The 27,179-nt window shown below is 36.2% G+C and overlaps 1 protein-coding gene across 1 annotated transcript in view; it reads left to right on the top strand.

Annotated features, from left to right (window-relative positions):
- Positions 1–27,179, top strand: part of CDH13 (cadherin 13) — a 434,526-nt gene that overhangs the window by 193,029 nt on the left and 214,318 nt on the right. The window contains exon 5 of the mRNA XM_042821675.1: positions 13,548–13,700. Within this exon, the coding sequence (XP_042677609.1) occupies positions 13,548–13,700 (153 nt within the window). The remainder of the gene's footprint in view (positions 1–13,547; positions 13,701–27,179) is intronic.

Below are 27,179 nucleotides of genomic sequence, written 5' to 3' on the forward strand. Positions count from 1 at the left end.
GAGCCTCCTAAGGACTTTTTAGGAATTAAGAAGCAAGACCAATATCTACCAAAGCTGTGTCCTTAACATTAGCTATAAATTGGTGGTTGTGTTTTTTTTTTTTTTTAAAACTGAGCTCCGTTACTGTAGTCAGTTGTATGTGATTGGAAACCATCTCATTTTTTACAGTTAGAAAAGGTAATACTATTACAGATAAGGAAATAAAGTTCATCATGGATTTGGTCACAAGTGGATTAAAAAGCCTAAGTGTATTTTCATGTTTTCTTCTTCGGAAAAAAATAAGAATTCTGTAAGCTCTAATGTAGTTTTTTGTGTTGATAACTGATAAATTCTTCAGATAATACTGACGAGCAAGTTTATCCAAAGTACTGATGCTTTTATTACAAAAAGAACCAAACCATTTCTTCTGCCTAGATTTCTTTATTCTGGGCTTCAAGTGAACACTGGGCAAACTCAAACCTTTTATTATACAACCTTGTTTTTTTTCTCCCTCTAGTTTTTTCCTCTCAAAAGTAATTTTCATTCAACCTCATGAGCAGAGCTGTATTCTTTGTATTACATGGGTTCATTGGATACTAATATTCAGTTAATAGCCCGTGACGGGAGTCTGGAAATACTACTGTTACGTTAAGGCATTATGAAATATAATTTTTCTGCAGTGTTAGATGTAATAAAATACTGTCTTTTTTGAAAATGTACTTGTTATGAAAAGACATAAACTATATCTTGATGGACAAAGTTTCGCAGAAGATTGAAAAGCTCAATCTTTTATGAGATAAAAAAGAGATAAATGACCAAGAAAAATGTTTTTGAAGATATGAAAGAGTTTTCAAAGAGCTCTTTTTTTTTTTTTTTTTTTTTTGGCTGCTGTACGTGATGACAGTAACATTTGTTTGGGATTAGGTTGCTTAGAACATTGCTTTCTAAACAGGATATAGTAAAAATAATATATTATTTGTTTCATTGTGGAGCTCCCTGTAAAAAATCATCTTAAACTTTGGCAGTGTTTATCTATAAGTAGAGAAAGAAAGTTTCAATAGATTTCTAATAATTATATGTTATAACATTCAAATTTGTTCATGTATATTCTTAACGAAAAGAAGATATTACCTGAGCTTTCACTAAATTCCAAGTTGGTAAATTTATTTTCTCTTGTTGGCTTTTTTCAGGAGTAGCCAACATTGACCATGAGAATATAGCTCCATGTTATTGTGCAGTAGTTTTTAGTAAGGACTGAAGAAACCAGGAAGGCCTTGATTGATCACATTACTCCAGAAATAGGAAAATGTTTTGGAGAATCTGTGTTATCTGACTTCAAGGCACTTTTTGCTTGTGGAGGTCAACAAAGTATTGATTGGGACAAATACTTGTATAAGGTTTCTTAATCAACGAGGTTACCTAACACTCCAAATGCAATATAATTAATCACACAAAGTCAACGCGATGTTTGCTTGTGTGGATTTTTATTTATTCTCAAAGAGTTATCAATAAATCTTCTTTATAATCTCATAGTCTGTTAGAGCCAAAAGTAAGCAGCTGTGCATTTCTTTCTGATATCCTTGGAAGCGCTATGAGGTTTCTAGATGATTTCTGTAAGAGATCTTTAAAAATGTATGGAGTTTTCTTTCTAAATGAGACTCCAGATTAATGCAGGTTAATATTTGTTTGCCTTTAGGGAAAAGTCAGTTGCAATTGGGATAATTAAGATAAGATCTGTGTGTGTTAAAAGGATAATTAATACTACGTGCATTTCTTGTTACAAATTAGGGTCCTTTACCACATACCAAAAGCTGCATGAGATGTGTATTATTACTACTTTGTGCTTTAATTTCCTGTTAAGGCATTTGATCAGTAGTATTGCCAGCTCTGGTACATAGTTTGCTTTATTGCAGTGAGTTGAAGCAATGGTTCATTGCAAGTGAAGAGTAAGTATTTAACATGTACCTGCAAGCCTGTAGGTGACTGCAATTTCTCTTGCTAGCTAATGAGTACTGAAGTGAAACTGCTGAAAGCACATTAATGTCTGCAAATAATTAGAAAATATATAGAATGCATAGATCTTTGTACACAAATGCATGTGTTTATGCATATATTTTTATATAAATATCTATTGCAATAGGAGAAAAAAAGCCTCAGTTGGAATGATGACAACTCTTGGCTTGCTGAGTCAGAAAATATAGATGTTTTGCATAATTAAATTTTATAGCTCAGCTTCTAGTATTTCTAGGAAGGAAATTATCAAATTTGATGAATGAATTATCATGCTAAATGTGTGTGATTATATTCTATGGAAATGAAGTTTGAATAATTGGTGTTGTTGCAAAATGGAATGGAATAATTTTATAAGTGCCCTATCAGGTATGCTGAGGCATCTTGATGCAAATGAACATCAGTAATATTTTAGTGTCTGTGATATTTTCTTGAAGTGGTCTCATATAAAAATTAGTAACAAGTGAAGACCTTTTTACTGCGCATACATGGATATAAAGTTGTTATTGGACACAAATAAAAGAAGTTATTTTGATTCCATGATACTACTCGTAATTTGTGATATCTTTAGTCTGTCTGTGGCTTTTTACAAGTTCCAAAGACCTTATGTACTTCCATCAAGCACCCAGGAAATAACAGGTGGTGCTCTACAAACAAACGACCACCTGAAATTATTGTATGTTAAGCATGCTGTATCTCAAGGTACATCAATTTCTAATCAAAACTTAGGCAGAAATAAAACTTCCAAGGAACGAATGGCAAAATCTGCAGTGAAAATATTGGGATCAGAGATTCACCCTTTGACATTCATGCAACCATTCTACTTCATGACCTGATTGCTGGCATTGCGTAAAGAAGTCAATCTGGTACGTGTTTCATTTGTGGATTTTATATAAGTACAGCCCTCTGAAATGTTACCACAAATAGCTTTTGTACTATTATGATAGCTTAATTTAATATGCTTTAAAATCTTTTTTAAGGTTTTTAAATGGTCACTGGCTCTGTCCTTTACTCGTGATATATTGGTTTTGTTCATATTAGGAGCAGTCAGACTTACCAAGGTGGTTCCAGCTCTCTTTTAGGTCTCTAATGTTATCGTTGGCTACCTGCCACATCTGTGTTACATCTTCCAGACACAGCTGAGCAATAAGGGCCTGGATAGACAGAAATAAGCAGAGGTTAACTATTAACTCTAGTAAGCTTGCATTGTGAAGAAGGCTACACTGTCATGCAGTGTTGACTTGAATTTACTGAAACCAAACTTTATCATGTAAAGCAGTAATGCAAAGTGGATGAAGGAAAAGAGAGGTGGGAACACCATCTTAAAGAGCATTCCTGGCTATTATTTTGAATTTTTACATTCTTTTTCACAGCTTTAGGAATTATTTATTGCTTTCTTGTATGTCTGTAAGTGCAACAAAAAACAGCTTTGCTTCTGTCCGTTAAAACATTACATTTTCAAACCATTCAGAAGATTACTTAAAGAAGAAACATGATGGGCTGAGTGGTGTGTAATAACGTTTCATTTCTTATGATAGCTCAAAACCTAGCCTAGGAAAACAAAGTTCACTGTTGAAGAATTTAAATGGGATATGGGTCTTACCTGTACAAGAGTGCAAGGTTATAAATAATGCCTATTTTTCACCGTTGTTTCAGAAGTATAATTTCTTGTACACTGAAAATATTAAAATTATTGCTTAAGTCTTAAAATATTTGGCAAAGTCATTTGTGCAGACAGATGATGACAGTGTAGGTTACTCTGATACAGTTGGTTTCTCTGTGTATCTGACTAACAGGATAGATTTGCTTTCCTTGCTTCTTTTTGGACTCTTTTTCACTTAGCAGGTTTTTTTATTATTGTTCAGTTGTCAAATAAAGGTTTCATTTCAGAAGGTTTTTCAGTTGTTGCTGTTAACTGAAAATATAAGTGTACTTAGAAGACAATAACTGAGATAGTGGACAAGAGTGCATCAAATGTATTATTGAAGCTTAATTGATCCGTAACTCTAGAGATCTTACAGCTTTTAGAAGTGGAAGCCCAAGTTTTAAGTTCTGTGTGGTTTAGAAATTGCGTGTTCTTTTTTTGCTAATTTCATCTTGATTGATTCCACAGTTTCTCACCATGATTTCATGAAGAATGACGTACATTAAAGACCGTATTGCAATTACTGAGCAGACATCTGAAAGCTTCTTAAGAGACTCTGTCACTAATTACAACTCCATTAAGATGTTTTCACATCAGAACCCATAGATTAATGCATTATATTTCTAATTCTAATGTGAGTTAAGCACTGTAAAGTTTAAGAGTGACCTCTTTACAGTTGGAAGGAGGATCTAAGGTAGTGGTAGCTCTTTAACTGCAAAGGTTTTAGTTATCTGAATGTGGATTTTGAACCTTTATCTTTGTTTTTTGGGGGGATATAGGAGAAAGGAAGGAAGAGGAGAAAAAGTGTAAAAATTATTTAAAAGATTTCATGAGACTTAAGATATGCCTTTCCATACCTTGGTGACACTGGCACTGGCAAGAGAAAACAAAAAATATTTCAGAACATCTAATCTGGCTAAACCTGGAAGTGTGGATGCAAACTCACCTATATAATTGCTAACAAACCCACTCTCAGTTAATGTTTTAACCTTTAGAACTAGGCAAATCAAAGAATGCTGTAGTTAAAATGCTCATTAGCCCCATTTAGAAGTTAGGAACTGAGGAAAGCTGAAGTGTCCTTTAGAAATATAAGGGAGAGATAAGGAGACAGAAGACTTCAACAAACAAAGCAAACACTGCTTAGGGCTTCCTCAGTCACCGCTAATGAGGCACCTGCTACACTGCTGTGAAAACTTATGCTTTCTGAAGCTGCTAGCTTGTTTTTGAATGTGTGATGTGTTGTTTAGAGACCCTGGATTGGTATAAGTGCTCCCTGTCCTGACAGTCATGTCTTCAATGCTCTGTGCAATAAAATGGGTAACCCTCACTCAGCACTGATATGCCGATCTAAGGCTATTAGTCATTAGAAGATTTGAAATGCTCTCTAATGGTAGCGGTTTCACCAGTCACATGAATTTCTTTTTTTCCACCTCTAGCTATTGAGAATTCAATCTATTACAGCAAGAGAAGCAAAGGTAACACAGCACAATTGGATTTCTGAAATAGAAAAACAAGTATTAAAGTACGTATTTTTTTTACATCATGTGGAAAAAGAACATGAATTAAAAAAAAAAAAAAAAAAAAAAAAAGAAAGAAAAAAAAAGTAGGGATCCAAAAACAGTTAACAGAATCAAATATTTTTCCATCCATGTATTTAACCATCCATTGGTATTGGCTGTGGGCTTGGGTCCTGATTGAACCCTATCCACAGATAGAAGGAGAACAAGACCTCTCTAAGGCTTTGGGGGCAACCTGCAGGAGTTGCTGCGTGTAACTCAGACGTGCTGACAACGTAGGCTTCCTTCTGGCTTCCTAGAGATTGAAGACTCTCAGATTTAGCTTAATTCCTTTATTTGACCCTAAATCACACTGAATATTATACTCGTGGGAGTAGGATTGTGGAGTAATTATATAACTTTTAAGCTGTCATTGTAAATGGCTCAGGATTGAGTAGAATGGTATTTTTTTGTTACAGATGAGGAGGACTAATCTGACAAAGCTTCTCTCTGCCACCCTCACATTCATTCTACTTTGCTCCTGTTCCAGTTGTGCATTCATACATATCTGAGTTTCCAGTGAATCCTATTTTGTCTGCATTGTTTTTCAGCAATGCATTAGAATCAAATCAAAATATGGGTAGCAGTATTTATACTTTTTTTTCACCCTCAGACTACTGCAGGTAAAAATGTTTCAGTTTGCAATGACATCTGTTAACTTTGAGAGCAAATATCAGAAAACATAAATTATGCTTGGCATTCATGACTTGGAATTAATTTTTTGTCTTTCTTTACTAATCAATTGTAACTACTTAGCAGCTGTCTTGCATCAACCTCTGACTGCTAAACATTTGAGATGGAAGTGAGGTGGACCTGCTGATAAAAACAAAAATAGGTTTGGAAAATGATAATTGAAATCCTTTGTTGACAGCATAAAGAGGCATAGAGCATTCCAAATAATGGAAGTATTGAGCACTTCATCAGATTAAAGTGTTCAGAATTTTAAATATTCAAGATATCTGTCAAATATTGCTGCCATCTGTCTTTAACAGGAACTCCAACATCTGCTCAGATGTGGACCTGTGACCTCTAGATAAGTTTCTACATGCAGAAAAATACTTAACTTCCTACTCTGACCTTCCATGCACAAGACATGAGCCATGGATTTGTTTCCTAGGGAACTAGTGGCTGAGAAAAATCTATAATTAGATCTGTGAGTTGTTTGTTACAAATGGGAATTGGGTGCTAAGCATGTTCCTAAAGCATCTAGAAGTTTTACACTGACTTCCTATAAGGGAGCCAAACAGGGAGAAAAAAAAAAAAAAAGCTTACTCATAATATCATTTTGTTAGTACCTTCAGTCAAGGAATTTAATGTTTCTGATACAATACTTACTCCTCTGTGTTCATCTTAACTGCAGCATTCTTAGAAGCCTAGACTTGACAGCTTACAAGTTAAAGCCAAACAAAATTAGACACAATCTTACAACAAATTTCTTCAAATTAAAGTGAATCTTAATGTTGAAGACTATTTTTGAGTGAATCATTCTCACAACCTCCTTTTTTTTTTTTTTTTTTCTTAGTATTACTTTTAGTCCTTTCTTTTAAATATTCCCCCGTGGAGCTCAGGGCAAGTCTCCAGACCTTTTCTGCAGCTTGTTTTAGGCTGGGCCCAGTACAGCTGAGATGCTGCTGTGCTGCTTTCAGCCCAGTGCTAGACCAGGGTGCCTTCTAGTTTTCTGGGTGCTGCAAAAGTAGCGTTGAGTAACAAATCAAGTCTTTGATCTCATTGGGAACAGGTAACAATGAAATACCTGGAAGAAGATGCTGTAAGTTGTTTCTATTCTTCTATTTTTCTCTTACTCCTCAGAGACTTTGCTCCATGTGTGTTGATTAAGTGTTACATATTCTGTTCCTTGTCCTTAATTTCTGCAATTAGAAAACATCAAATACTATCTCTGATGATAGGTTTGCTATCCAGCACCTCTGCAATCCAAATAATTCTTTTGCATTTTTAAAGACCACCTTTTGAGATTTTTCTCATACATTTTCATCAGTCACAGTCAGATCTTTCCTAACAACTAACTATAACCGTGTATCTACTTCAGCAGGTTGTCATTCAAAAGCTGATGCACCTCGAATTCCTTCAAATAAGAGGATTTGTTGCAAGTTAGTGACCTAAGTAGCAATTAAAATATGATGATTAAATTGCTGCTGATAGGTCAAATCAGCCAGCTGAAAATCCAGGGCTTCTGTGACATGCAGTACTTTCAGATGATTCTGTTCTGAGATTATGAAAACCCATGTTTATAAATTTCACGCTGTCAGTAGAAGGAGACTGTTGTGTGCTGATTCCTCAGTCTGCAGATACCTATCTGAAATTATCTACTTCTGAGGAAAAGTGAAAAGTATTTGTAATGCATCTCTTTCTCTTTATAAATCAGCAAAGGAAAGCTGAAGAATTGCCTCCCACAAACAACACTCATCTGTATGTGTTCATGGAAATTCTACCTAAAAGCAAATGCTTGGTGGCAGCTGTTTGTATTGGTCAGATTCTCAGGTTTGGTGGATGAGGCCTGCAGACCTCATTGCAGGGTTCTTTGAGGGAAATGTTACATCTGTACATCAGTGAACCTCAAACAGGAGGGGCCCACGGGTGCTCAGGCTTCCACATACATACGGTAATTATGTTCCATTTGGGCACCTGTGCATCTTATGCAAAACTGAGCTGAACTTTGAGAAGTCTGCGCATAATTACAATCAAAAGCCATTCTGTTGAGATGGTATATTTTGGATGAATGTGAAATGTCCTGTTTGTGTTGATTATTCCAAAAAGAGCTCTAAAAATGAGCGCTGCTGGTGAAAGCACTTCACCAGTTGCTGATATACCATGGCATTTTCATACATTAAACCATTATGTTGACAAATCTGTCTATGGAATTTGTTAAACTTGGCAAACTTCAGATTCAGAATTGTTTTTGTTATAGTGACTAAAACCTTGCATTTGTGCTGCTGTAATGAAATGATAGAAGGATTGCAAGTTCTTCCCAAAGCACAGCCAGAAATGGTTAAACATCTGCATCACGAGGGCTACAAGTTCTATTTTCTTCACATACCTGAAGTTCTAAATATGCTATTTGACGTAATCTTTGGATTGCTTCAAGCAAGCAACAGTTGTGCAGTCTGCAGCCCACCATCAGTCCTGCAAACACGCATCAGAAATATGTCAATGTCATGTACTTTAATTTTAACAACATTGTTCCTTAATTTGGCACATCCTATAATATTTCATAATATTATAAATATTAGGTGGATGGTTGGGCTGGAAGATCTTGAAGGTCTTTTCCAACCTTGGTGATTCTGTAATTCTCCACCATGAAGTTTATAAAAAATCCCATCTTCTGAACTTGCTAATAATAGTGTGTGATTTTTCATTTTCGTAATTTGTTTTAATTTCAGCTCCTGGTTCTTTTATTCCCACATTATATCTGTGTCACTTGGTGTAAAATCTTCCCTGTTCAAGGTACTTCTTCGCCTAGCAATCAATACCTCAACAATTCTACATTGCTGTTAAAAAAGCTTCAGTTTGCAAACATCTCGGTACAATGATCATATGAGTGGTCTTGTGTGAGGAATGTTTTTCTGTAGTTTCTAAAAGCTGTAAAAAAAACAATGCAAAAAAATGCAAATAAGTACCAGCTGATCTTGGTTAAGTGGGTTTGCTCAGTAGACATTTGTGCACAAAAATCCAAATGTGTTTTGGTTATGTATTTCTTACAGCTTAAACTGTGTCTTGGAGATCTGACATAGGATTTTAAGGTTAAAATAACTGATTTATGGCTTTCTTTGATGAGTTAAATCAAGCCTTTTATCTTCCATGCATATACCTTTTGTGTTCTTTGGGCAATGTATACATTCTTACTAGGTCTGTCAACGAGCAATGAGTAATTGACTGATATGCATTTAATCACTGGGGTTACATCATGTGGTCTAGGAGATCTATACAGCTTTGAAAATCTGTCCTTGTACATAAAGTGAGGTTTGATAACTGATCTGGAACTATTTTCAAATTCTGAACTGTGATACTACCTCTGTTACTTAATTACATGAGTGTCTTTCATTGCTGATGACTTTTCTGTTTGTACATTTGAGTTTGCAAATATTATTTCAACAATATCAATTTAGCCTGTGTTATGGAGAATGTATTGAAGGAGCCTTTGTGCAGATGTATTTAAGTTAATAATTATTTTTTAAGGTTGGTGATTATGAAAGGAAGTTTTAATGGACCTGCCAGCAAGGCTTGCTTTTGAATAGAAAGAAAATGTTGCATAAAACACATAATGTTGCATATAGTTCATTTGTTTTATTCCTGGTTACCATGAACAAAGGACACAGTCATGTGGAAGAATTTTAGAACTCCTGTTACCTTTATTTTTTCTCAGTAAATCACCTGGAAGTTCCTTATCATCACCCATATATTGAACCCAGCAAATTTAAATGGATTACTTTATAACCACAAGTACTGTATGTTTGTCTGATGGTAATGAAGAACTGGGTGTTGGTTTGGGCTTTTGAATAAGGACAAGAGTATTTTGCATTTGTGTTGATTTGGATAGTGCCAAGCACAAAGAAATCACAGAAGTGACTGAAGCAAACAGTGAGACTGTTGACCATGGATGGTGCTGTTAGGCACAGATTTGTTATGGCTGCCGAACGGCAGTCTCTCTCTGGGGGCATTGTGCTTTTTCTGCTTCTATTTCTCTTCTCTTGAGAACACGGGTTTACTTTTGTGGTAAACCTGTAACAAAAGAGAGATCACGATGTTGGAATGAGTTTAGCTGGAGGGGAGACATAATGTCAGCAGAAAAACAGCACTTGGTAAATATGTTACAGCTATGGTTCAGCAAAAGGCAGATTCTGTCAGCTGAGCACCCTTCTGTTTTCTTGAAAGAGTCTCTTAGATGGGCAGAAGCCCACACTCTTTGCCTTTATGGAAATAGCATTAATAATAATAGTAACTGAATGCCGTTTTGTCTTGGGTGCTATATATGTGGTTCTGACATCGATCCCTTCCATTTCCACTGTGTTTGTTCTCTTGGGAGTGGGATTCCTATTGAGTTGGAAGATGCTGGTAATTCCTGTTGAGCTGAGGGAGTGAACCATGTTTGAATCTACACTGTCCTATGAGTCCTGGGGGAGGAAATAGCCTTTATAAGTCTACATTGCTGTGGGATGCTCAACCAGCATCTGTTGTGCTTCTTCCATCTGCCCATGTTGGGTTGGATTGGAAGGGAACTTTGAAGACCAGCTTGTCCCTAACCCTGGCCACTAGAGTGTGCTGCTCAAAGCCCCAGCTGGGCTGACTCTGAATGTTTCTAACAGTGGGGCAGCTCACCAACCTCAAATGAAGCAGCTTTGTAGACAACAGATAGTCACTGTTATATGGTGCAGACGTTTCCAGTGTTAGAACCTGCTCTGGAGTTCCTAAAGCTGTGAACAAATTTTGGGAAATAAGTGTTTCTGTCTGGACTGTAGGAGCAGCAACTGGAGAAATTGAAAACCAGTGTCCCAAAGGAAACATTCCAGCTGAAATAATCTGGCCTTGTTTGTTTGTTCTTCGGCTTGTAAACTGGGAGAGCATTGCTGTGTATAATAGACTGTAACCAAGGAAATTCTCATATGAAACAGTGTTGTGTTTTAGACAATATTCATAATAGCAGTCTTACCAGAGATGTCAGACAACTCTCCTTTTCTTTCTTCTTTGCTCTTGTGGAAGCAGCAAACCGTATGGCAAATTAAACCAGATTTTTATTAAACTCCTCATTGTACTGCACTGTTGTGAACTGGGAAATGCACTTTCTTTGAACTATGCAGCCATTATAGAAGCTTCTTAATTAGGAGATGTTAAGATTCTTCTTTACGTTCCTGGGAGTATGTAGCTCCCTCTTGTGGCTAATTATGCATTTGTAAAAAATCATACTTCATCGAGAGTACTTTCTGTATTGCCATCGTTGCTCTTGAGCAAATGATGCAGTGGTATATGGAGCATCTCTAACCTGAATTTCTTATTACTACATCAAGCATGAGTTGCTGTGCCATAGTAGCCTAAATGACTAAATAGGTAGGAGAGAAGTGTCTGCACGTACCTGCTCCATGAACATGCCTGCTTTCCAAGGCTTTGAGAAGGCTCAGCAGGCACATACAGTTATTTAGGAGAAGATTAAAACACCTGTACCTTTCTTACCTTCTGATAACTCAACTGTTCTTGTATATTATATACTGAGGAATGGTTACAGTTGAAGTTGTGATTCGTTGCATCTTCAAGGATTACAAACAGTTCAGGTACCAAACAGGGATGCCGTGCCATCAAATTCAAGGTTAAATCTTTGTCAGACTTGGAGTCAAAGCAATATTTTTTCCTGCAGTCATGTTTGCAGGGTATCTTCTTACTACCATTATTATCACTTTCTACTATGAAGAAGGATCTGTATGTGATTATCAGGGATTTGTTCAATAAATTTCCTTGCAGCATATAAATAAGGCCCATGGTTTGTTCTGCTTCCTTTCTGTGGTTTGTTGTGACTGAACCCTTCTGCCTACGCTATGTCTTCAACGTGTTATAAACAGTTAGGAAATGTTTGACAGCTGTGCTGGATAGGACTGTTGTGCAGACAACTCCAAATTAGATTTGTGTGCTGGCCTGTGGCTGTGCTGGTGCCTTTCACATCGCTCTGATATTGCATGGGAAGGAGCACTTGTCTTGCAATAAGGCTCAAAAATCAGGACAGGGGATGAGCAATTCTTTTCCCTTGAAAGGTGAGCGATGGCCATGGCACTGATTTGTTAAAGAAAAAAGAAAATGTCTTTTTAAGCTTGATGTAACAAACAAACAACAGAGACTGGTCAAAGCAGGAACTGAACAGCCGGTAGCTTTTTGGTAGCAGCCATTAAGTTTAAGTTTCATCACAAAACCTGAAGCACAACATTAGTTTGCCCTTCTGTCACCTGCCTCTGTGTTTTGTCTTGGCACACTGAGAAGTACATGGGAAGAAAACTTCATCATTAGTGTTTCTGACTGGGAGGAGGAAGGAGAAAAGAAGGTGAAACAGGTTTTTGCTTTGAAATGTCTTCCTATCCCAAAGGATTTAAGAATTAAAACTTTCTCTCTGAAAATGCTGATTTCTCATTTCATAACTTGTGGCTATTTTTTCTCAATTAAAGTGAAGGAATAATGATTATAGAGTTTAGTCAAAATCTCGCTGCCCAATAATATACCAACCAGCACTGCTGAACCCATAGCAATAGGGCAACAAACATGTTTTTCCTCAGGGATGTTATTAAACACTCTGCATATTTATTATCTCAAAATGGGAACGGGCCCAGACTCCTCATGCTGTTTGCTCCTTTCTGTTCCTGAGCCGTGATTCGGAATAGCATATAAATATTTGACTTAAGATTTCTGCAGAAACATTAAGGATATAAAATTGCTAGAAACAAAAGAACGTGAAACAGCAGTGGAAAAGAATGGCTTGGCAAGATTGTCAGCCTTAAAGGGCAAGATTAGTTTATAATCCTCCTAGATTCTGGTGTGCAAATACAAATTTGCAAAGCACGTAGTTTATAAGATACATCATGTAGCTCTGCAAGTTTACATATGCTACTGTCAGTAATGTAAGACAGCCTTGAAACTGGATTTTTAGGGATTTTTTCTCTTTGGGAAACAAGGTAGTGATAGTAGCCAGCAGCTTACATGCACTCACGTGTGTATATGCGTATCCAGAAGTTTGGAAGGTGGAGGAACTCCATCTGTGTGACTGAGCAGATTCTGGGCAGGATGACCAGAAGTTTTTGTGAGGTTTTTCCTTGGTTTAAAATCCTGAGAAAGGAAGTGTGTAGAAGGGAATCATTGAAAGAACAGCATCCCCAAAGTCAGCTGCTGTGATGATGAGGATTGCTAATAAAAAGGGATGATTGATTGGAAAATAACATAAAGGTTGTTGTGAAATATGTCTTCCTTATGTCACTTGAGGGAATGTCTAATTTTTATTTTTATTTTTATTTTTCTCATAGGATTTCTTTTCAGTTCTTTTATTAATGTAACTGAAAATAGAAAAAGAAATAAAATGTCACATGTTTGTAATGGAGTGAATACAGTAGCATTAAATAACAGAAAGTTTAAGTGGTGAAATGAAAGACAGTAAAGATAGGACAGCAACAGGCTGAGGGCTTTTCTGTGATTAGCTTTTCCATGGCTTAACAAAAGAGTTACAGAGTGTTTTCCAAATGACTGTAACCATATTTTGTGTTTTCATATTATTGACAGGGAACATATCTCAGTGTTGTGATAATTGAAATCCCTTACATGGCTTTAAAAGCATTTGTAACATGGGCTCTAACTTCTTGTTTTCTGTCATGCAGGTCATCAGCAGAGAAGGGACAGAGGGAGCAAAGTTCCAACTCTCTGGTAAGGGAGTAGATCAAGACCCGAAAGGAATTTTTAGAATCAATGAGATCAGTGGGGATGTCTCTGTGACCCGACCCCTGGATAGAGAAGAAATAGCCAATTATGAGGTGAGTGCTCATCTCAATTGAATCTCCCCTTCTGTGTTGGTAATATATACTTTAGAACGCGTGTGTATTAGCTTTTGAAAGGACTGCAGTTGCTGAAGGCTAAATTACAAGCCACTGTCCTGTAAAATTTCTAGTAGAACCAGTTATCCTTTGGAAATTGTAAATGTGTGTATTTTTGCACGCAATTGAAACTGCTCTACTTTCTGCATGTCATTTCTGTCATTTATTGTTAGTAGAAGTACTGTCTGAAAATCGTGTATGCATTTGATTTGTGAACACAAAATTTTGCTCAGACAAAAGGAGGTATTTGGGGTAAGTTGCCTCTAAGACACTGCGTGGTTATTCCTCCTTTTTTAAATTGCCAAGTTGTCAATAGCATACACTGTTCATCTCCATTTTGCTGTAATGGATATCTTTTAATTCATCTACAGAGAGTTCTGTTGATATGAGAATGTTAGCAGATCCATCACTGCCAAATATATATCTTGAACAAAGACTGTACAAAGGGTCCCTGTCCTTGTCAATAACTGCTACGTTTCTCCCCATTGAACAAATGATCATAAAATCATAGAATCATAGAATTGTTCTTGGATATTTATGAAATAACCTCATGATGCCTTGAAATCCATAGAGGATCTGTAAATTCACATTTTCTCCCCAGCTCTGGAAATGTGCCCTCAGCTAAATTGCCTCTTGACACTTGGATATAGATGAGCAGCTGGAATCAAAATGGCTGAGATTTGTGAGGGTTGTGCTAGGAGCTTTCTGCCCCAGCATGGTGTGTCTGACCTGTGTGTCCTCGTGCAGAGCGCAGTGTATGGCGCTCCAGCCATGCAGGGCATGGGGTCAGTTCTGAATGCTGTCCTGGCTGCCTCATTGCATCTTCTGTTGTGTAGTAATCAATACTTCCACTTTCAGTGCTGTTTTCTCTCCTCTTCTGGAAGAACATTCTTGTTAGATGACCAGTTGTGCTTGTTCAAGAAGCATTGCGAAAATTTACTGTATGTTGGTTTTTGACACTTTAACATCTACTTCGCATCTGGGCTTGCAGTGGAATGTATGTTAACCACTTGCATAGGATTTATGGCAGTTGCTGCTGTCCTTCTTAAAAGAGAAACATTGCGGTTTCTCTTTATAATACTGTTTCTTGTCTTCATTTTCCAGCTGTTTCTTATTTTATCCATACTGGCTTTCTACCTTAATGTATTCAGTATAAACCTCAAATAGTATATTTTTTTACTAGAAAATCATAGTAGTCTTTTCAACCTAATGCATCAAACCACAAATGGCCTTCCTATCTGATGTGGCAAAGCGCACTCTTAAATTAAGACAAAAACATTTCCCTAGAGGAGCCTTTTTGAAGCAATGCAAATTATATACAAATAGTGCAGTGTAATAGATTATCCAGAGCAATGCAAATGTCTGTTCTAATAGGCTGCAGTGCTTCCTAACCTGTTATATCACACTCTGCTCAGCATGCTCCCCGGCATCCTGTTGTGCAAAAGATAGTTGAGAAGTTCTTTAGAAGGGGAATCCTCAACTTCATTTAGACTGCCTTTGAATCCAGCCCATTTTTTTTCCAATGAAGATGTGTCATGTTGTCAGGAAGGCAGTGGGATTTTTCCTTGATTTCCTTGATACACTGAGAGATGAATTACCTTAAAGATTCTTAGATTTTGGTTTAAATTTTTTGGAGCCTTATTTATTTAGTTAGTTTTCTCTCCCAACTTCTCCCTCCTCCACAGTGTTGATGTCCTTACAGATTAAGTTCAAAGTGAAGGGCAAACAAGGAAAGATCTGCAGGAAAAAAATTATCTGTTTTTCCAAGCCATCTTACCATCAAATATACAATTATTAGTAGGGCAGGAATAACAAAATGAAATTCATTTGAATCATTCCAGCTACACAGTAGGCTGCAGTGCATTAGCACTGACTTATTTCTTATTCTTAGTGTATATGTACTCAAGGGATGAGAATTAAAGTGTATGCTAATAGGACACAAAATAGAGCTTTGTGTTCATAGTATTTCATAGAATTTTGCAGCTTTTACCATCCATGTTCCTCGCAACATTTTACATTAGCTAAGGCTATTTAATCTATTATAAGAATGTGTTGTTCTTTGTATCTTTGAATGTTCACAAATGCTTTTTCCTGCCCTGTTTATCCTGGAGGAATATTGAAAAGCATGTAGAACTTCTCCCTGTGATGTTCATTACAAGAGAAAAAATATTAAATTAGGGGACAGCTGAATCCCACTCAGAAAACCATTGATTGTCTGAGTTAATTGCCACTTTCCACTGTTTGTTTTAATTATTCTATTTTTAGTAAGGGATAGAAAACATTTCCAAATGGGAGCGAGAAAATTAGAGATTCAGGGCCTACCAAAAGTGCACATGCAGCCCAGGTGCACGGCAGTTATGCTTCCATGTTAGTTAACTTTTTGTTTGACAGCAAGAGAAACTCAAGCAGGAATGAGGAACATAAGGCAGCTGTACTAATAAAATGGCCTTCACAACCAGGCCCCTGTCACAGCTGACTTATTGGATTGATTTATCAGTTGTTTTTAATGAAATGAGTTAAACTGTTCAAAAACCAACCAGCATGTGAAAATACAACAAAAAACATCAAGGGAGATTAATTGTTACAGTGAATATGATGTAACCACTTGTACAGTTCAAAATGTGCTGGTTCCTGTTAAAGAAATGAAGGTATGTCAGAGGAAGTTACGTGAGTCCAAAGCCACTGCATTCAAAATGAGCCAGTAATGACTTTTTGTCTCGTTTATGTGAAATTATGTTAAGTGAAAGCAGGCAGAGTTGAATATGTAGATTACCATGATTGAGATGACCGAAATCGTTAAGTTAAAAAGAACTACATTTTGTTCTTTATTCATTTGTACTCATCTTCTGAGCATCGGTGGCAAAGTGCCAGCCAGCCAATGGCTGCCTTTCAGTCAGGTGCAAAGATGTCATCACAGAAGGGCTTCTTCATAGCTGCAATCTATGAAGAATTGAGAGAGAAAGATGAGAGAGAAATAATCAGAAATGAATTTTGATAAAGCCATTCAGCAGCAGTATGAAAAGGAGAGCTGTGACTAAATGTACCTGGCAATTTGAACTGTTAATGAAGAGTTAGTTTTACTTATTTTTGTTCTAAATTGAGAAGCTTTATTTGCTTGAGAAAATACTTAACAATCAGAGGTGTGAAATCAGCTTTCAACTTTTTTTCCTTTTTTTTCTTTTTTTTTTTTTTAAAGTGCCATCACACTTCTGTGAGAGGCTGCCTTGTGACTGATAGGCTGAGATAATCAGAAGAGTTACACTAACAGTACTGAAAAGGACATAAAGACTATTCTCTATGTGTTACTGTTTCTCTGTGTTAGAAAAGTAGACTGAGAGCAGGCTAAAGAATTCAGACCACTGAACAGCAACCAAAACTTTAATGTGAGCTGCATGAGTTCAGTTCTCCTATTCCGTAACTGAGCAGACACTCACATGCTTGCAGTCCTGGGCTCTGTTTCTGAGCTTAATTGAGAACAAAATATGGAGACTCAACACAGACACAAAGAAAACTGACCTGGTCATTTGCCTAGGAGCATTCTGTGACAAAGATGTTCAAGTATTTTTGCAGACAGAAAAGGCAGTACAGTAGTGTAAATGCCTAGACATAAACAGCTGTAAATCATCTGGTACAGAAAAATGAATTTGTCTTCTGTATAAATCCAGTTTACTGCAGCCACATCTTCTTCCCAGTAACTTAATGTACTTTGATACCAAAGCTCTGCAATATGCAGCGTGGAGAAAGTAAGCATGTCTCCCTCCTTTTCGAGAAGTAAAGGATTTGCTTCTAATTTTGAGACTGGTCTAAATGGTATTTTTACCTTAGTTATCTGCACTGGTAGAATTCTATGAAATATAAGTGATTTGTTTATCAGTACAAAGAGAAAGGAAGTTTAATGGGGGGAAAAAAAAGAGTAGTTCTTATGTAGCTAATGGATATGATTAGTGAGAAACACCTTTAAGTAAATGAGCAGTATTTAGATCAACTGACGTACAATTGAAAATTCTGGAAATGAGAAAGTTCTCATACACTGTATGTATGTAGAGAGAGAATGAAATGTCAATATAAAGAAAAAAACATGTATTTAGAATATGATTACGTATAGCCAGGAAAACACATGTTGCAGGCACTGGGTAAATCTAGAGGTGATTGTTTTGAATTAATTTCATATTTTGGCTACAGAGAGAGAAATTAATGTTGACCAAGAAAGTGCCATTAGGTTCTTCCCGGGCAGCACTACTTGAAGCTTAGCTGTCCCTGCATGGGATTCTCAGCAAGCAAGCTTTTTTCCCTTCTGCTTACCTCCCTTCACCTATGAGAGGTGTTGAGGGTTTGCTCTGAGCAAAGCATTACCCAACTGCTGTGCTCCTTTCTGAAATGTTCACTGCAGCCCCAAGTTTCACAGCAGCAAAGTTTCACCATTGGTAGCAGTGTTAGGATGGTGCTGTGTTGGTGACCATGCAGCTGGCAAAGCTCCATGGATTAGTGGTGCTTGATTTGAATCTTTGAAGCTGCTGTTGGTCTCTATAATCTCTGATGAAGTACTCAGTCTACAGAATGGTACTATAATAGGGAGCATGCTGTGAATCTTAGGGAAACTTGTTCTTCGTTCTGACAGCACTGTCTTAGTACTGATCTCTGTTTCTGACGTGATTGTCTGAACTAAGTGCTGCTTTTGCTAGTATGGGAAAAGGGTGAAATAAATGGATCTGTCAACATAAAAAGTTATTTTCACCTAAAAAATTAGTGATGGATTAATTTTAAAAAATTGCTGTTTCCTGTTCCTGTGTAACAAGTGGATTTAGAGACAGAAGACATGTAACAATGATGCCCTAAATTGGAGAAAAACAGGTACTTTATTTAATCTTTTTTTTTCCATTGAGATTGTAAAGAGGCAAGATTAAGCTTTAGCAGATGTCACAAGGAAGCTGAAAGCAGAAGTACAAGCAAACCCAGCAGAAGCAAAGGTCCAGATAGTTCAGTGAAATCTGTGTGGGCAGACTCATGAACTCATGGGAGACTTTTAGCATTTGCTCTTAACAGAGGTGAAAAACAATGTAGTCACTGTAGCTGTGTACATAAATATTTGAGCACATAAATTTTTCATAGAATCACACTTCTTAAAATGAAGATTTAAATAGTTGTTTGCACAGCTGGGATTTAGGTAGGATGTCACTCTCCTGGGAATTTCTCTTCATTTTTTCCAGGACTTTTATATGGAATAAAATGAAAATCTGACAGAAAATCAAGTTAAAATTCATGTGGTTTTTAAAGTATATTTTCCCATTTTGTCTTAAGGGACCAAGATATTTATTTTGTATAAACTCTCTAATTTACCATATTTTCTTCTTTTTTTTAAATGTAAATTGTCTATTCGATTTATACTGTTATACTGCCTTAATGTTACAAGATATCAGCAGGGCACTATGATTCATTTTAGAGACTACTGGCATCATCATCTCACTTATGTGGAGAGCATACGAAAGTCAACAGTTGGTTTTGTTAGAGGGCATATGCTTTGTTTTAGACTTAACTTGCTTGGCTTGGGCATTCCTGCTGTTCAGCTGTTACGTCATGTGTGGAAAGAACCAAAAGTTGTTTTGTTAAAGGGAAGATCAGCAAAGGTTTGTTCATAACCCGTACATGCAAAGAGGTTGTTGGGTTTCCATGCTAAAAATAACTCAAATTCCAAACACTGAGCAAAATCAGCATTTTTTATTGGGGAGCGTGAAGTGGGAAGATACAGAAGTGGGAAATAAATAACAAATTGAGTTTACCAAGACTGTAATAAGTGAGAAATTTGGTTTTGTGTTTGGTTTTTATTCTTTTTTAATTTTTTTTAATTAGTATTGCAATAAGAATGCTACTCCTGAAAAGAATAATGATGTGTTCAGTAAAACAGGAAAAGACTAATAGCACTTTTGTCACTTAATATTTATAGTCTGTGGAACAATTTTTACTTCTTTAATTAATGGCATTTTAAAGCATTGAAATGTTGTCATGAGGCTGCTTCTCACTTTAGGATGTGCTGTTTATTTCTTTTCTTCACCTGTTTGTATTATAGCAACCTTCAATATTTCTTGCTGAAGATTAAACGTTCTAGGTGTAACATGAACACCTGGAAAGACAATGCTGCCCTTTCACCAGACATTATGCTTTCCCACAGTGAAGGGAAGCAGTGTATCTTGCTTTGCAAGCACAGATTATTTTTCCCAGCCTTACACAGTGATGAACAGGACTGCAATTTTGCAGAGATTAGTGGTGTGCATCTGGGCATGGCACATCAGCACTGAGCACAGGGATGAAAGCAGTAGGTGAGCTTCTTGCAGTTCTCCATCTTTTGCTATGCATGCACACACGCTGCGTGAAGCCGAGCACATTCTCCCTGATCTGCCTTTTTCCACCTTCTGATCAAACCTATCCTGGTCTTAGGACTTGGTTTTGATAAAATGTCCTTCAGTGTTGTACTTTGTGTCAATAAGTAATGTTGCTATGAAAGCTAGAAAAAATGTTTTCTTAAGGTGCAGAATCTGAATATTTCCCAAATGAGATTTTTTTGGTCAAAAATCAGAATTTTAATGTTCTAGTTGCTAAAGAGACCCTGATTTCTGTTTCATCAACTTGGAAATGTAGGTCTGTAACCCTCTCTGGCTTTTTAAAAAAATTATGATTGTCATTATTAATAAAACTGAAGCATGATCTGTAACAACTTACTCCTTGTTTACCTCCTTTATTTCCCTCATTTCCCTCATTTACTTCTTTCCCTTACTTCTTTTTTTAACTAAGGCAACAAATTCATTATATTTTTATGTCAGTAATTTTTCTCTGCAGCTAGAGGACCTTCTGTCTCCTTTCTGACCTCTTGTTCTTAATGTACCTGAAGAAAATCATATTACTTCTCTCAAGCCTTTTTTGCAATCTTCTTTCCATTTTCCACCTCTTTAGATCTTTTTTTCTCCTTGCACTTTTGACTTCATTTCATAACCTTTCTACTCACCATCTGTCCTGGCTTTTCATTACACCCACTTACACTTTTTGTACACCCTCTGCATTTCCTTATTCAGACATGCTGACCCATCTATAAGCTGTGTTACCAGGGGCATGCATAACCATCATCCAGGCATCAGTTTGTTTTGTTGTTGTGCAGAACAATCCCATGTCTTTGCAAAAGCAGTTCCACGTTACTCATTCTAATCTGATGTATTCAGACGGAAATTCCTTTTGAATCCCATGTTTTGGAAACTCTGAACTTTAGATTACTTGCTGCACCAGCCTGCCTTTTATTCAATCTGATGAAACGGCCTACTTAGTTGATATGTGATAAGAAAGTTGAAAGAAAAGGGAATTTTATTTACTCTCTGATGCTTTTTAGATTGTATATCTCTTCAGTCAAAATAAACATACTAAAAAGTACATGACTGCCTGGAAAAGCCTAGCATTTAGTTTTATGAAATATTAAAATATGTATAGGTAAGCTAGCTTCAATCTTTCAGCTCCTGCTTTTTCTTGAGTCAATATATAGGAGCCCTAATATTTTATTGTAGTTATATCATAGGGCTTCTACTATGGCATAGTCATCATTATATATTTTTCTTATGTCTGCAAGAGACTTTGAGGAAGAGTATGGGCCATGAGGGCTCCATTATTGAAATCATGGAAAAATATCTGTGGGTTGTAAAAAACAAATTTAATAAGAGAAGGTGGTTGTAATCCAGAATCCACGTACCAAATATATTTTTAATTATTTTTTATTTTATTTTATAATTCTTGGGCAAATATGTCAGCTGTGTCTCCGTTACTGCATTGATGGCAATTACCCAGCCTACAATTTCTTAATTATAGCATTTCTCAGTTATCGGTGGAGAGTTATTAACTCGGAGCCTTAGGCATTCTACTTTCACCTTCTAAGCCATTGCTTGTCCCAAGAATTTAAATTATGCAAGTCAGATCTCCAAAGCTTGCCTGAAAATCTTATACTGATGCACCGAAATCTTTTTACTGTGGCTTTGGGGCTTATTTTTTGGTCCACAGCATCTGAACGTTCCAAGTTCTCTTTGGCAGTTACACATTCGTCTCTTTGAAATGGAAATACGGTAGGACTTGATAGGTGGAGCTTTGAGAAAGCCACCAAGTGTAATGAAACTCAAAATTTAAGAGTTGGAAACTCTACCTGTTGCAAGCCATGCTTTATGAATCTCCATTTCAATCTTCCATTGTGAAAGCACTAATGGGAAAAAAAAAAAAAAGTCGTTCTTCTACATTCACATTTTTCCTCCTTTAGATCTTTTTCAATGCATAACAGCAAATGAACAGAAGAGTTGTTGTGAACTGCAGCTATAAATAGAGAGCGCCGTATGATTGTGTGGTTGTGGAAATCTTAGTTGGCAGCATTTTCTTAACATGTAGATGATAAAAGTCTTGCTGTATTTGTCCTCATTTACTCAGGTCATTACTAATTATTTCTTAATAATACATACTTCTAAAATCCAAGCTATTTTTAGGTAAATGTTTTATTTTCTTATTTTCTTCCAGCCCATTAATGAGAAGTGACTTTGGTTTAAAACTTTTTAACCGCTAATTAGTTGTTTATATCAGTGCACATAAAATACTACATTTAGACTCAAATGATGGATCTTTCTGCTTTGAGGGGATTTCCTTCTAATTTTCTTTAGAAAATTCTTTTCTGTGGAAATATGCAAAAGAGTTGATGGTTTGTGAAGAGTTGAAAGACTTGGCATTCTTGGATATTTCTATACTATTTCCATGACAGTTGTTTCCTGTTTGCACTAACACATCCAAGAGGACTGTGCTTGTTGAGAGCTTTCCTATCATATTGAACATATTTAATCTAGACTTGTTAGACTGCTTGCATCGGGAATAGGGACTGGTCGACGTCCTGCTTGAACAGCCCACAAATGCTTGAAGCTCAGCAGTGCAATAGAAAAGGTCACAAACATTGTTCGGTTGGGACTGAAGACTTTTGAGTGGGAAAACACATGGATGAAATATTGCAAAGGTGTTATGTAGCCAAAAGAGCTCTGTTTGAAAGTGCTATGTGGTTGAGGTTGTTGGAGTAATATTAATTGCAATTTTTTTTCTAGTTTTTATTCTTGTATTCTGCAACCTTGCAAAATAGACGGTTCATCTTTGCAGAATTCTTCCCAGCTTCAGCTCTAACATTATACTTAGTATTTACTTTTCATAATAGTAATTCAGACATCTGAATGCAATTCATTGAAAATGCCTATTATCTATTTATGGCTCTGACATTATGTATTTATTTCTTAAACATATTATATATACACAGGTGATATGAATACAGGTCACAGATTTATTTGTAGATGTGAATAAAAAAAAAAAGCAATGTACTGCTGTTATATTTCTGTTAGTTTTACCAGATTTAATGGATATAAATAACAGGATTATGATACTCTACTTTCAGATTGTTAAGAGGGACTAAAATCCTGACAGTTTTAAACTATTAATTTTTCTTGTTTTCTAAAACAGTTTTAAAAGATTTTTTTTCCCTTTGCTTCTAAGGAACTGGAGGAGGAGACAAAAAGCAGTAAAAGAAATTGTTCTAAACATTTTAGATTCCAAAGATTCTATGGAATCTTTACTGTATTTTACATTTTTCCCTCCTGAAAAGGACAGAAAATATTTTATATGAAAGAACGCCCTCCTGAGAAGTCGTTGTATATGAGCTTCGTTATTCCCAATGATCAATGGGAAGCTGTGCCTGCTGTATACAGAGGGATTGAATTTTATTCAACAATCATAGAATTAACAGGTCCAAAGGCTTTATTCCCAGCAATTGCAGCTTTTCCTCAGTAAGGGAAGCAATCAGACATCTAGAGCATCTGATGGAGACTTAGAGAAAACGTAGAAATGTTGGTACTTGTCAGGCCTAAAGTTCAGATCTTGGCATATGAAAATTTGTACTGAGTGTTTGCTGCGCTCTGCAGAGTAATGACAATGACCTTATTAGTAATGGATCTACTGTACATGCAGCCAGTAAATTAAAGAACAATCTGCTGTGTTTTGGGGCTGTAAGAACCAGCAGGCTGATTCTCCAAACATGTAATTTTCCTGTCATTCAGCTTTGCTGAACACAGTTGTGACTGTGGAGTAGCAGGAGAGCATAACTGCGTTTGTAACCTTTGATATGTGAACAGTACATCAACTTGAAAAACACACTGCATTTTGTCAGGTTTAAAATTGCAAAATTAATATTCAGTATTACTTTTAAGGCAACAAGGCACCTAGTGATATTTGTATTCTGTTCCTACTAAGACTATTTAGAATTGATATTGGCAATGTATTTATTAAAGAAAATACTTTAAAAGAATTGACATGCTTCAGAATGTGCATTTAATTTCACTGCATTTCTTTATTGGTAGCTTTGATCAATACTTTACTTACTAACTCTATCACTTTGAACTTGTAGGTGCAAGTGTATAAATCATTTCCCTAGTAAATTCTGACTGACACAACCAGACTGAAATGTAAAAGCAAGCTGTCTCCTAAATCTTGTGAATGGAATTAGTGAATTGATTAATTGAATTCCAAATGAAAATTACAATTAAAGGCAAAATTGCATCCCTTATTTTCCAAATAATTTCTCTGAAGTATAGCCGTCAAACTGTAGGCTTTTGACATGGGTTTCTTTTGTTAAGAAAGACTTTTTAAAAAATCTTTTTCCTATTTGTAAATTGAATTGTTACAATAATAGCAATTAGTAAGCAAAAAAGATATATTTTTTGTGGTTTTTCAGCTCGTAAGGGAAATTCCATTGATTTTTGAAAATACTGAAGATTGTTCCTATGAAAACAACTAAAAATCAGGAGCAAATAAGGATTTTTTTTTCCAATAGACTCAGCTAAAAGTATTTAAGATGACTGTGTAACCATCATATATTCAATTGCAATTAGTATTTACAGGGCACTGATGTATGCTTTGCTGTAGCAATCTCAGGGCAATGCCAAGAATTTCATAAGCATGTTCATTCCTAATGCTGACAGTGTTTTGCTATCTTTATGAGGTTTTCCTTCGTTATGTTTTATTCTGAGCTTTATTTGAATATCCGTTCGTGTCCTTTTGAATACATTTTCATCACTTATTCCATTTCCATCATTACCGTTTGTCCTTTTTAGTCCAGATATATGATTGTTCAATGTTATTGGAAGTGACAACAGAACATCAACTTTTCATCTCAGTGGTTCTTGCAAAACACACAGTTTAATCACCTCAGCCTGCAAATATGCAGTGCACATTTTAACCCCAGATTTAGTGATTTGGTAGGTGCTACTCTTGATATAGCAACACTAGTAACAGTAGTAAAGCTGCACCTACCTTGAAGGATCCTTTGTACTTGCTGATACTGCTCACAGTAACAGCCTAATATTGAGCTAAGACAAATTATTGGCTAACTGCTTCCAGTTAAGACTGCAATATATTAAGACAAAACCCAATAATCTCAGTAGGACTGTTCTTGAGATAGGATTGAGATAAACATATACAAGGGCAGAAAAAATGATGGTTCAAAATAAGCTCTATTAACAAACAATGATTTACTGTGCTAAATGTGGTCCTTAATAATAGATATGTTTTTTTATTCTTTATTTTATTCATTAGGGTATTTTTTTTCCATCCTGCAAGCTGTAAAATATTTTTTTCTTGTTGCTAGATGAGTAGAAAAGTGAGTGTAAAATGGAGGGATATTAAAATTTTTAGAGTTTTTCTATGTGAGAGCTTACAGAATGCATAACACAGGAAAGCATTTGGCTAGTTGCATTTGGAATCCGTGTAGATCTGACAACCACAGTTGTGCAGGATACTAAGTTCTGATGTTATGTCTGAAATACATACAACACATGAGGTGCCAGGTCCAATTAACAGTTTGATGGTGGTAAATCCATTATACTTGGAAGGAGAATCCACCATCAGGAGACATTAATTCAATGTGACACCAACTGGGGTGTTTACATACAGCTAATTGCAGTGTCAGACATTCTGCTCTAATTGAGTTTAATTGTGGCAAAATTGGAGTTAATTAAAAGTTAATGGTATAGAGCACATCATGTTGTTATAAAGTAGGGATACATGTTTCATATCCATATTATTGTTATTTAAATGGTGCTTTCAATTCCTGTGCCTCGTATTGGCACTTTGGCATTGTAAATGTCTTCACATCACTGAAAGTGTTTTGAGTAGACACCTGGAACTGTGTTTGTTCTAAAAATCTTAACGAAGTTTAGGCTTGTTCGTTATATCTCAAAGTAAATGTCACATGTGACGTTTCCAACCACCTTGCTGAGGAAAGGCTTGACTTCACCAGACTGCTAGTAGAATAGTAGAGGGGAATTTTAGTTTAGCTTACAAGAAGGATGCTATTTGTGATGTTGTCAATCATACTTTGATCTGGAAATCTCAGTCTTCCCATTTTTTTTCAGGAATCTGTCTTTTTCTGATTTGTCTTATCTTTGGCTTTTCTGTCAACATCTCTTCTGATGAATCTCTTTTCTGGGGGATTTTTCCTAAGTTGACTTCACTTCTCTCTCTGCACTTCTTGACTGCTTGTGTGCCTTCCAATTATATATAGACTGACAGTTCCATCTCTATGCTAACCTCTCTTCAGATGCAATCCTATATCATAACCTTTTTCTGACATGCCTTTCTGGGTGTATTACTGATGATTCAGAAATAATCATTGCATCTTCCCTCTTCTATGTCAACACAAACAACGCAACGCTATCACCCTCCTGCCAGTCAAGATGGTAGACTCTCATATTTTCTGCTTGCTCCATTCCATATCAGAACAATATAAGCACTTTATCCTACTGAATGGGAAAGATTACTTCAAGATATTTTCAAGGACTTGTGCTGTGATTTTGTTATTCTAGTGCTATAAACGAGATGTTACAGGTAGCTTCAAATAAATTAGAGGATAAATACTTGCTCATGATTTGTCCATAATGCAGAAAGGATGGGGTCAGTTTTGTACCAGATGGTCACATGGACTCCGTTTTTTTCTGTATTGCTTAGTTCATTATTACGAAATACGAAATCCTCAAGAACCTTTATGGCTCAGTAGCTAAGTCAGTGAATCATCCTGTGTTTTTCTATCTGTTGCACACCTTCGTTTTTCATTGATACTACATTCTAAGACCTTTAAACCTGATTGACTACAGCAGGTAGAATGCCATGATACCTGAACTGAGGTCACTCTTAAATCCAGTTTTGTGGTTACCTACTCGCAGCCATCATGCTTTCTTCTCCTGAACCATGCTCAAACTCTCCCTGGCATTAACAAGAATGATGTGTATCTATGAAGAGATGAATGATGTTGACCTCAGGCTGAGCTGCTGATGTTAGTTAACAGGTCAGAAGGCATATACACAAGTGGTCTGGTACCCTTCA

This window comes from Centrocercus urophasianus, unplaced genomic scaffold, assembly GCF_019232065.1.
Source record: "Centrocercus urophasianus isolate 14NV4802_14NV808 unplaced genomic scaffold, USGS_Curo_1.0 seq_2, whole genome shotgun sequence".
Lineage (NCBI taxonomy): Eukaryota > Metazoa > Chordata > Aves > Galliformes > Phasianidae > Centrocercus > Centrocercus urophasianus.